Source organism: Scyliorhinus torazame, chromosome 6 (assembly GCF_047496885.1).
Source record: "Scyliorhinus torazame isolate Kashiwa2021f chromosome 6, sScyTor2.1, whole genome shotgun sequence".
NCBI classification, from domain to species: domain Eukaryota; kingdom Metazoa; phylum Chordata; class Chondrichthyes; order Carcharhiniformes; family Scyliorhinidae; genus Scyliorhinus; species Scyliorhinus torazame.
Window position 1 is genome coordinate 146,083,427 of NC_092712.1, and position 12,580 is coordinate 146,096,006.

Here is a 12,580-nt window from a genome sequence, read left to right on the forward strand (position 1 = left end):
TTACTGACATCATAATTTCCTCGATGAGATTATCGGAAGGATGTGATTGCACTGGAGGGGGTGCAGAGGAGATTCACCAGGATGTTGCCTGGGGTGGAAGGTTTTAGCTATGAGGAAAGACTGGATAGGCTGGGTTTGTTTTTCATTGAGCAGAGATAGTACATGCTGCTGCCACTGTGCACCAGTAGGGCATACTTGATTGACAGCCTACCACCTTGGAGGATGATGGTTTGTGCTGTGGTTGTCAACTGTGGCTCCAAGATCAGGTCAGAGGCTAGGAATCCTGTGGCGAGTAACTCACCTGCTGACTCCCCGAAGTCTGTCCACCACCTGCAAGGCACAAGTCAGGAGTGTAATGGAATACTCCCCACTTGCCTGGATGAGTGCAGCTCCAACACCAGTCAAGAAGCTCAACACTATCCAGGACAAAGCAACCTGCTTGATTGGCACCCCTTCCACAAAACATTCACTCCCTTCACCACTGATGTACAGTAGCAGCCGTGCCTATCATCTACAAGATACACTGCAGGAACTCACCAAGGCTCCTTAGGCAGCACCATCCAAACCCATAACCACTACCATCTAGAAGGACAATGCCAGCACACATGGGAACACCACCATCTGAAGTTCCCCTCCAAGTCCTTCACTGTCGCTGGTGTCAAGTGAGAGTACCTTTAAGAAATGGGTGTTTATTACTGCAGTGATGTCAGAGTGTGGGTGGAGCTTGGGTGTCTGTCAGCTTTTACTTTTGCTTTGGGCTTGCAACTACAGGGTGTGTTTAGTTTTGTTTTAGTTTTGGAGACGCTGCAGTCACAGCAAGATTTGTGTGAATCTCTGCAAGTTTATGAATGCCCATTTGGTGATTCCAACGTGGTAACTGTTCTCAGTAGTGAAGTTAAACCTGATGTATTTCTGTTCCAAGGGTTCTTTTTGTCTTATGGATGTTAAAAGGAAAGTTTAAGGATTACTTAGAGTGTTGTATTCTTTGGGGGTTGTATTTGAATTGATGGTTGCTAAGATGTTTACTGTGCATTTATAAAGTGTCAACTCGTTTCATAAATAAACACTGTTTTAATTTAAAAGTCCTGTAAATCTCTGTTACATCACACCTATAGGGTAGGCCCGTGTGCTCCCCATAACCACAATCCATTCAAAGTTGTGGATCAGGTGAACTCCATGATACACATTGGGGCTCTCTAAACCCTGGCCCATAACACTGGGTCCAAATCCTGGAATTCCCTCCCTAATAGCACAGTAGGTGCACTTGCACCACACGGACTGCAGCGGTTTAAGATGGCAGCTCACCGCCACCTTCTCAAGAGCAATTAGAGATGCCAGCAAATCCCACATCCTGTAAAAATGAATTTTAAAAATCTGCATTAAATATCACCTGGGGCGAAATTCTCCAACGATGCGATGTCCGCAGACTGGCGCCAAAAACGGCGCCAATCAGACGGGCATCGCGCCGGCCCAAAGGTGCGGAATGCTCCGCATCTTTGGGGGCCGAGCCCCAACATTGAGGGGCTAGGCCAGCGCCGGAGGGATTTCCGCCCCGCCAGCTGGCGGAAATGGCATTTGTTGCCCCGCCAGCTGGCGAAAATGGCGTTTGTTGCCCCGCCAGCTGGCGCGGAAATGCGGCGCATGCACGGGAGCGTCAGCGGCCGCCGACAGTTTCCCGCGCATGCGCAGTGGGGAGAGTCTCTTCCGCCTCCACCATGGTGGAGGCCGTGGCGGAGACGGAAGGGAAAGAGAGCCCCCACGGCACAGGCCCGCCCGCGGATCGGTTGGCCCCGATCGCGGGCCAGGCCACCGTGGGGGCACCCCCGGGGTTAGATCGCCCCGCGCCCCCCCCAGGACCCTGGAGCCCGCCCACGCCGCCTGGTCCCGCCGGTAAATACCAGCTTTGATTTACGCCGGCGGGACAGGCAATTTCTGGGCAGGACTTCGGCCCATTCGGGCCGGAGAATTGAGCGGGGGGTCCCGCCAACCGGCGCGGCCCAATTCCCGCCCCCGCCCAATCTCCGGTACCGGAGACTTCGGCGGGGGCGGGATTCACGGCGGGCAACGGCCATTCTCCGACCCGGCGGGGGGTCGGAGAATGACGCCCCTGGTCTTGCTCAGGAGTCCCACTCTGACATGGCAGTCTCTGTAAAATTTGCTGATGATGGATGTAGTAAACTGAGAAGATGCAAAATTCACTGGCCTCTGTTGTCTCTGGACCCTCCTCTCAGGAAGCTAACCTTTCCATTTCCCCTCGCATCTTCCTACGCCATCCAGTCAAACCCCAAAGGTCACGGTCAGCAGCACCACTCTCCGAGGTTCCTGTGACAATGTCCATTCTCTTTAGACGTGACTTGCTGGTGTCCTTACATTGGAGATATAGGCATCCAATTGGTTGCGACCCAGTGGCCAGTTCATCATACAGAGCTTTTGAGTATTCAGCCATTATCCATCTGATGAACATGGTTGAGCCATCGCAGAGGTTGATGGTTTAGTAATGAGTTTGTGTTAATGAAATTAGCATGCTGCATGACCTCTGAGCCAGTGACTTTGACCTGCCAAGAGATACATCGGAGATAGTGAAGGTGGGAACTGTTTAGTCTTTCTTCTGCTTCGTATAAGTTGTGCAGGTCTCACTACAGTAGAGGAGTGTGCTGAGGATGCAGGTTTGGTAGATTTTTACTTTGGTGTTCTCAGTCAGGTTTGTTGTTCCACTCTCCCTTAATCAGCTCAGGCACAGCAGCCTTTGCAATGTGTGTGTTGATTTCAGCATCAATGACAGATTGCTGGTGATTGTGGAGTCAAGTTATGTGAAGTTATCAACAACCTCCAGTGTCACATTGCCAACACTCATACATAGCAACACCTTTGACCATGCCTTTTGCCTTCCTGATGCAGATGGTCAAAACAAACTCTTTCCAAGGATGGGACTGTTGCCTATTTGTTGCTGAAAGGTGTTCCTTGCTATGGAATTCTTGTACAGCATTATTAGCACAGAGCAAATCTCTGATGAGGTTTGGTCACACTTTTATCTTGGATTTCAGGTGAGCAAGGCTGAGCAGCTTTCCATCAGGCATGGTATGCAAGTAGAGAGCCTTTGAAGATGAACTGAAGGCATATGACAGTAGCAATGAGAAGGATATGTCAAACAGTGTCAGCACCAGAATGCTACCCTGTTTGACCCCACTGCAGATCTAAAACGCTTCTGACTTTACCCCTTTATTGCTTACCTTACCTCTCTTGCTGTCATGAAAAGAGGAAATCACATTGAGCAGCTTCTGGTGAGGGATAGACAATTTTTTCCAGTAGCTAAACAGACTGCTTCTGCTCACATGATCAAATATCTCAGTGAATTGATGAAGACAATATATAGTGGGCGCTTTTGTACTTTACATTGCTCTTGCAGCTTCTGGAATGAGAAGATCATGTCAATTATAATCTTCCAGGTCTGATACCACACTGGGATTTGGGATTGGTGTGTCCAGCCAAGATTTGTAGTCTGGCAAGAGCAACATGAGTAAATACTTTCCCCATGATACTCAACACGGAGAAGCTTTAGCCTGGGACCAATGGGGACTGTGCCACGAGGAGGCACAGCACAGAAATTGGAGAGGGACAGAAGAAGACATTTGACCCCCTTTCTGTATTGCTGATAGCCAGTGGTGCAGCCTGAAGCAAACCAAGAAACAAAAAGCCGGGGCCATTCTTTGTCTTCACCCACACGCTAAATGCACCCAATCAACCTGTTGCAATATTTAAGGTGCTGAATAAATTATAATATATTTTAATATTAGAATGACATTTTTAAAAGCTTCTAGTGTACAGTCGGGATGCTGACGATGCCCAATCCTATATTTTGGTTGGTATCCTTGGGCGGGATTCTCCGCAATCGGCGCGATGTCCGCCGACCGGCGGCAAAAGCGGCCCGAATCAGTCCGGCATCACGCCGCCCCAAAGGTGCGGAATCCTCCCCATCTTGAGGGGCCGAGCCCTCACCTTGAGGGGCTAGGCCCGCGCCGGACTGATTTCCGCCCCGCCAGCTGGCGGGAAAGGCCTTTGGTGCCCCGCCAGCTGGCGCGGAAATGACTTTGCTGCGTGCGCGCGAGTGTCAGCGGCCGCTCACGGCATCCCCGCGCATGCGCAGTGGAGGGGGTCTCTTCCGCCTCCGCCATAGTGGAGACCATGGCGCAGGCAGAAGGAAAAGAGTGCCCCCATGGCACAGGCCCGCCCGCGGTTCGGTGGACCCCGATCGCGGGCCAGGCCACCGTGGGGGCACCCCCCGGGGCCAGATCACCCCGCGCCCCCCCAAGGACCCCGGAGCCCGCCCGCGCCGCCTTGTCCCGCCGGTAAGAGAGGTGGTTTGATTCTCGCCGGCGGGACAGGCTTTCCAGCAGCGGGACTTCGACCCATCGCGGGCCGGAGAATCGCCGGGGGGGGGGGAGGGGGGGGGGCGGGGGGCCCGCCAACCGGCGCGATTCCCACCCCTGCTGAATATCCGGTGCCGGAGAATTCGGCAACCGGCGGGGGCGGGATTCACGCCAGCCGCCGGTGATTTTCCAACCCGGTGGGGGGGTCGGAGAATCCCGCCCCTCATGTTTGCCAATTGGGCCCTTAGGCATAGTGAAATTTAATTTCTAGGTCCGTGTTTACAGTAGTGATTTTATCCCCCTAGACCTATTTGCACTGGTCAGGCATCACTAGATTGTTTCCTGCAATGCTCGGTTGTGCTTGGGATTGTGGAGATTGCACAGTCAGATCCCTCCAGACCATTTTAATCCAATGAGATTTCTTGCACTTGTTAGCAGGAGTCACATTTTACAGGATTTAATTTAGTATCTGAAACTGCTTCCTGCAGCTGGCGACACTGAGGATGCTGATCTTTTTTTCACTTGTGCCTCTCTTTTGGAAAAATAGGTTTTCAAAGCGTAATTGATTCAAAATTTCTTTCCCTCTCAGCAGTAATAACTCAATGAGATGTCGTAGTACAGCTCCTAATCTACCATTCACATAAAATTCGGACACCTGGCGGAAAAATCAACCGGCTCGCAATGGACTTATGCATGTTAGTGGGCAACAGTACTCCCACCATGAACTAACCAATGAACCAGTGCTGCGGGAATGAATTTCCACTGGGGTTTTGGTGCTCACCTGTAATAACATTGATGGAGTAGACACCCACAACATGAGGTAAATATTGTTTGTGTCATTTCCCCAGGGTTTTTCTGGCTCATCCTCCAAGGCCACAATGGATGAGTTTGTTATAATGGCCTGGAGTTTGCGTTGAGCAGAAAATGAGTGGCACTGACCAATTATTACATTTACATTTTCCCACGGACCTTCTCTGGGCTTTTGTACCATGAGTTTCAGTAATTAGAAATCAAAACAGCACACTACCCTCTATAGGGTATTAGGGACATCTGGAGCACGGCAAGAAACAATCAGACTGAAGAATCTTTAATGAGTGCAGAGTCTAAATAGGAAGTATAAGTTAGAACATTTAATTCAATACCAAATCTTGTACAGAAAGCAAAATAAGAGGGATAGAAATATGAGATTAAGAGAGATAAAGGATGGCACAGATAAAAGAGAACAAACAGGTAAAAACAATGTTTTAAAAACATCCAGCAAAAATTTAATTTTGATGGGATGCGGCTCTACATTAGTAAAAATAAATGTTTACTGCCAGACATGTTGCTTGGTAGTAATTAAGACTTATCATGCTGTTAAAAGTTCACTGACACATGAAAAGTCAAGCCCATCTTTTTATTTCGCATTTAGTGGGTATGTACAGCAGCTTCATGCCATTCCATATATTTAATCCTGAGTCTCTCAATGTGGTACTAGTCTAGTGGTTGTTTTGGAGGAGCAGGGCAAATTAGGCAGTATCCTCCTGATTTTTGCACTTAACCACACATGTAAAAGTTTTACCTTTATTCCTTTTGCACAATACGGGCCAATATCCATAGAGCGAAATACTGGAAGAGAAGAAACTTGAGGTACCGTTTAAAATAAATTTCCATTTGCACATATTGCTGTTTTGTGATTGGAACTCATTCAGAATTTGAATTGTATATTGATTTCCATTACCTCCTGGCACTTTGACAAAGGAAGGAGGTGTCTGAAGACATTAGGTGAACCATCAACATGTGAGCAGGATATGAGTTTGTGCTGTTATTCTCCATATGGCAAATAATTGATCTAAGCTATGCCATCTCAGGGAGCAAAAGAAGCATTCAGGAGCTGGCCCCTCCCTCCCAGCTGTATTTATATCTGGTGAAGAACAATATTGGCAGGGCTTGTGAGCAGATCTCAGCTGAGGAAGGTAAATATTGTCGGGGAGACCAAAAACTGAAGAAGAGATATAACAAATGATATTCAGAAACCACAACCAAATCAACAGAGAAAATGTCTGTGACCTTAACAGACGCAAAGCTGTTTGGATTTCCGGCAGCAAAAATATGATGCTTCAAAGAGCCACAAAAAACTTTAAATCCTGTAAACACAAAGCAGTTATTTCTAATATCCATAAAATATCTCGCAATACAATTTTTTTACATTTTATGTTTTCAAGTTATGTACTATAACGTAAAATATTCAGTTGTTTCACTGATTGGTACATTTTTCATTATTCTCTTGTGCTTTTCCGTGGACTCCTTGCTGACTTTTGCTGCTTAACCTTTATTCAAAGCACCAGGTGAATTTTGATTGAGTGGCACAGGTATGGAATACAAGGAATGGCGGCCAAATTGAGATGGTTGAAATAAACTAGTCACTTTTTATTGCTCAGATTTAGTACAAATCATCTGATTAATTAAATATAGGTATGGTATGCAATACAGCAAGTACAAAAACAGCTTTCTTTCAGTCTCATTTTATATTCAATATAGCAAAAAAATTATTTATTTTATTTTTCCAAACAATCTTCTGTCTAGATTTCCTTGCAGTCATTCTTGATGCAAGTTGCCTGATGGTCAACTCTCCAAGTGCCATCTTCGTAGGAGCAATGGCAAGTTGTGCATTCATCAATCTTCACCTCTCGGCCAGCTGGGATAATAGTGACTCCTGCAAAACAATTGGGCCCTAAGGGAGAAACAGCAGTGTGGTTATTAGCAATTCTCTGTGTATACCTGGACCTCCAACATGTGGCACATGTTGAAAGTACATTAAAAAAAATACTGTCTAAGGTAAAATTGATACTCAAGCATTCAAAAAAGATATAAAATACAAGCATTAAAAAAATTTGAACAAAATCTGTATATATTTCTGGTCACACATTTTAACAAAATATGTCTATTAAAAGTAAAGATACTGACAATATACAGATCAGTATATTTTATTACATTTGATTATTTTACTATTTTTCTTGATATGTAAGTGACTTTCAGTTGTAGATTGTTCTATTTTAAGGGCAGGGTAAAATGGCTGGCTCAGATCTTTTGATGTTTGCATATCATTTATATGATATACATATGATGTATAATAATGTTGCTGGTAATAGAATGGTGGAGATGCTAGAAATGTATTTATGGGTTATTTGGTTTCATTAAAGCTAAGATAGAAAATGATAAAACTGCTTTCATTTTCACAGTTTGATATGTAGTGTTAATTTGTCGCAGCGTGCAACATAATGGATTAGCATCAATTATCCAAACACTGATGCTAACTGCTTGAGCCTGCGATGCCAGCACTGTTTCTGTTTATACAAATTAACTACTTCCAGATATTTGGAGATGTAAAAATAAATACCATTTAAAAAAAATCTGAAACTTATTACCTGAATACTGCCTTTTATTGATTTCCTGCCAACTGACAATAAATAACCGCCCTCACATTGTACTGACCAAAAGAAGGCAAGATAAAATACTCCTCCAAGGCATTAAGCTTGAAAAAATAACATAAAATTCCATAGAATGCATAAAGAGACATGAAGCACTTAATTTTTACAGCCATGACAAAATATTTTGTAGTTCCTTTATGTGTGTCTTTATCAACACCGTATTCAAAATGGACAAGTCTGGGAATTAAGCCAACAAAAGTGCTTTGTTGTGTTACTCCTGGCAGTTTCATATAGCAAAATTAAAAATTCATGTATTCCTCAATCTCTGTTTGATGCATATTCTACATCAGCAATGATACTTTCTTATATCATGGGTACATTAGCATTGATGGTTGTGTAGAAGCAGTTCACAGTAACTGCTGTTAATGTGATCTGAAATCAGAATTTCCCTCCTTCAGGCTTCAGAGCTACAGGAAGGCTTTTGTGGATTCTGAATCCCAAAACAATACACAGGAATATGCTTTCTGATGTTCACCAAATATAAAGGATCTTTTTTAACCTTTTGAGATTACAATGGAAGCATTGTATAAAAAAACAAAGGGCGCGGTTCTCTGGCCTCGTGCTTGAGCGAGAGTGCGACGAGGCCGGTAAATAATGGGAGGCCAAAAACGAGAACCGCGCCAAGCGGCAAACGGTTTGCAATGCAACCGGCCCGCTCCCATAGGCAAAATCTGGATCCCGTCATAGCATGGCGTGAAGCCAATAATCAACGCTTCAGCCTTTTTTTTCATACAATTAACGGGAGTCACTGCGCATTCAATGGGCTCCCCGGCAAGTGGTCACGCTATCGGCAATTAGTATTCCTTTTGAAAAATGTGAACCTGGCGGAAGGGCTTCTGTGGGGAGCCAAGGAGGTTAGTAGCCATTGTTGCTCACAGGCAAAGAGCCCGGGGGTTCTGGGCTTGCCGCCCCAGTGCTTGGAGGGGAGGTGGGCACTCCTCGGGTGGGGTGGGCCTCTTTGGGGAGGGGAGTAGACATTGGAGGGGATGGTCCACTGGGAAGGGAACTGCCCGCGGCTCCACCATGCCAACCCCTGGATCTGGAGGAAACCCTTGTACCTGCTGTCTGCCTACCGACCACCCGTAACCTCCACTGACTGCAGGGGCCGTGCGGCTGAAGGCTACCGCTGAATTGGTAACCATGGTTAAGTGAGCACTTTGCACATCCCAAGTGGATTCCCGTGGGTGGGCAGGCATGTGGGAGTCATTGGCTAGCATCCCAATCAGATCATGATGCCGGGACACTGTGCCTAAACATTGTGGGAGGCAACACCACACACGTAGCAGCCGAGATCCAAACACCCAGGGGTTGGACCTCAGCACCGGGGACATGTCCACAACCGGGGGGTGGGTGAGTGCAACTGGGAGGCCGGTCCAGGTAATGTTATGTGCAAGTGTCAGGGGTATAGGGTACAGGGTTTGGTTTCCATTGAGGGGGGAATGGAGGGTCCAGGGGTGGGAGCCACCGCTGTTTCTCAGTCTAACATCCTCTCCCGCCAGAATTCCTTCCACCAGAAGGAAGGAACCGGGGGACCAGCCAGTGGCTGCTGGACAGGCGGTAGCGGCAAGAGTATGGCAATCTCAGAGGGCCCGGAAGGCCCTCATGCTCGTCCGCTTCACATGGGGCATGGCCTGGTCCATCATCGGTACCTTCCCACCCCCCTCCTCCCATTTTCCACCCTCCCAGGGTGTGTGTCACATCAGTCCAGGGTGCTGGGACTGTTTTGGCATAGTCAGCGGGTCACTGTTGAGGGTAGGGGGGGGTGGTGATAACCCGCAGAGAGCTGAGTGCCGGTGCTCCTCAATCTATGCCATAGTGTCACCCCTGCCTGTCTGCTGAGTGTTCACTCACACCTTCTCCTGCATGTGGTGTGGCGTGGGGGGAGGAGGGAGGTAGGGGTGTGCATGCCTGGAGAGTTGGACCAAGGGTTCAGAGCTCGGCCTGCATTATGGAAGACAGAGATAGAGGCTGTGGTGAAGGGTTTTTAATGTTTCACAAGTTTCCAACAATGTCCCACTCTCCCAATGGTGCCGCTCCACTCTCCCCACCACCCCCTCACACCGCCTCACCCCCCTACTTACCCCACCACCACCCTCCCCCAGTGCCCTCCCAGTGATCCTTGACCTGCTTTGCCTTTCTTCCACTACCACTATGTCTAGGTATGATCCCAGGATGCATATCAGAGCTGGAGGCAGCTAGCTGCTTACTATGTCTCATGGCCTTCGATGCCCCTGATGGGCATCCTCTGGGGCCAGAGGGCCCTGGCACACTTGTTGGGGGCACATGCACAACTGTGCCACCCTTTCCCGTGTGCTGACTGCGAGTCGCGGCCTCATCAGAGGGGTGGAACTCGAGCAAGCTGATGGCCACCATCCCTTCTCCCAGGGATGGGTCTGAGTTGACACCCAGCGCCCACTCCTGCCAGTCAGTGCCCATAGGGCTCTGGGGTTCACCTCAGGATGGAGACGCAGTTGGATTGAGCCCGGCTGTCCCTGCATCATCTGCATCTGCCAGCCCTAGTGGCTCCCCAATGTCTGCACCATCATGTCGACGCCCTCGGTGATGCTCCTCAGTGACTGTGTCATGCTCTGCAGTGCCTTGGCAATGCCCACCTGCGACTGGGACGAGCTCTGCAGCGCCTCGGCCATTCCCATCTGAGACCGACCGGGACATGTCCAGCAGCACCTCATCAAGGTCAGCCTGGAAATGGGTTACGTCCCCCAGTGAGTTGGACATTCTGCCGGGCCCTCAGCCATGGCCATCACTGACTGCACGATACCTTGGATACCTACACTAATAGTGCTGATGTTCACCAGGCTCTCCTCCGCGGTCGCCACACCAGCAGTGTTGGGCTCGGTGCCACGTATTGCCGGTGACATCTCCTGCCCCCGTAGCCTCTGGGACTCCTCCAATCGGCTATAGTCCTGCTGGAGTATCGCTGACATCTCCCTCTGAATGTCCCGGCCGCTCCCTCACGTTTCCATCAGCTCCGGGATAGCCTGGTCCATAGACTCAGCATCTGGTTGGGACCCAGCTGGTTCCAGGGATCCAGCCGACCTTTGACTGCTGTCTTGCCTGGGGGTTCCTGCCTCCACCTGATGTGCATCAGCAACTGTGTGATGCTCAGCAGATTGTGCCCCAGAAGCCTGACCACTAATGTTGCCCACCGAGGTGTGTGTCTCTGCGTTGGTGTAGGGTGGGGATGACAGCTGTGACGCTTAAATTGATGTCTCATGGGAGGCAGTGGATGAGGCCACCCCGGATGGGCCGGCACTGTCGGCTGGAGGACCTGCGGGAGAATAGACATTTGGTCAGTGGGACATTTGGACAACTCACGTGCGACAGGTCCTCCAGGTGGGGCCCGGTGAATCCTCACCTCAGTGGTGTGCGCCGACCTTGACATTGGTCCTAGGTCACCCCCGTAACCTCCAAGGCCCGTCCCTCGAAGGTCATGAGGATTCTTATGTCTGGCACCCCTCCGCCAGTCTGGGCCCTTTCCCGGCGATTGTGGAAGAGCATCTCTTGCAGAGCCACAGAGAGAGCATTGTTAGCCACCCTTGTGGTTCACAGTGGTTCAGAGGGAGATGTCGGGGTGGGGGGGTGGTTGGAAGAAGGAAGGGTTGGAGGGCACATGGAGGGCTGAAGGGTGAATGGCATGCTGTCTGGTGTAGGTCGTTGACTTTCTTGTGGCACTGGGTGCCGGTCCTCCTGGTCACGCTGCCTGAGCTGACGTCCGAGGCAGCACTGGCTGCCCTGTGGTTCACTGCCCGGGGACCTCGGGGGAACAGGGCATCCCTCCTGGCCTTGACCGCATCTAAGAGCCTCCCCAGGCCCGTGACTCCAAACCTTGGGGCCGGGAGTCTGGGTGCCATTTCTGCAAGCTGAGCGGGGTTGGCTCTGCAAGTGCTGTTTAAGGGCTGCTCAACCGCGTTAGCCGAGGCTGGCAAGCCTTTATTTGTGGCATGAAGTCCTAGGTGCGTCGTTAAGTGGGCTAATTAACGTTGCATTGCATTGCCAGCCTCGCCAGGCTGAGTGCTGGGAAGCTCAAGGTATTTCCCACTCGCTACCACACATAGAAATCTTTCCAGAGAATTGCGCCCAAATTAAAGCTATCTGTTTATGTGAAGAATTCAGTAATCCTATTTCTTCCATTCATTTTTATCCTTTACATTATAATTTTGCAAAAAACGGAGGGACAAAGTGATTCTGGTTGGTGTATGAGATGTGAAAACTGTCCCAAGTCCAAAACCGGATTGCAAACTCTGACAGCTGTAAGATTGTGAAATGAGCTGAGCCTGCTTTAATCCAATTCCCATGGTGCAAGTCCACAGAATTGTTTTTAATTTGGCAGTAATTGGCTGTAATTGAGCCACCAGGATGGATCGGCTGGTAAATAGAACTGACAAACTGCAGGAATGGAAAGTTATCCCAAAGGTCAGTGTTAAAGTGGGTCATTGCAATTTTTGAGAAATAAACTGGATTGCTTGGCTATGGAGCAGCTGAAAGCTATTTGGATGACTTGAGTGTCAGGATTGTGAAAATGACACAATTGTGCCGGTGATATCATTGCAACATGGGTGACTAGTGTTGAGAAACCATGGGGGGGTCCGGGCCCGCAGGAGGAGGGGGGGGGGGTAGGTCTGCACTATTTGTCTGCGAGGGAGGGGGGAGAGACAGAGAATGTCAGCAGCATGAGGATTCCCTTGACCATCGAATGCCACCCACCGGTTACATGGTCACCCT

The 12,580-nt window shown here is 49.0% G+C and overlaps 1 protein-coding gene across 1 annotated transcript in view; it reads right to left on the minus strand.

Annotated features, from left to right (window-relative positions):
• Positions 1 to 6,755: 6,755 nt before the first annotated feature.
• Positions 6,756 to 12,580, minus strand: part of vwc2 (von Willebrand factor C domain containing 2) — a 323,653-nt gene continuing 317,828 nt past the window's right edge. The window contains exon 4 of the mRNA XM_072508871.1: positions 6,756 to 7,080. Coding sequence (XP_072364972.1) covers positions 6,929 to 7,080 — 152 coding nt within the window. The 3' untranslated portion in view covers positions 6,756 to 6,928. The remainder of the gene's footprint in view (positions 7,081 to 12,580) is intronic.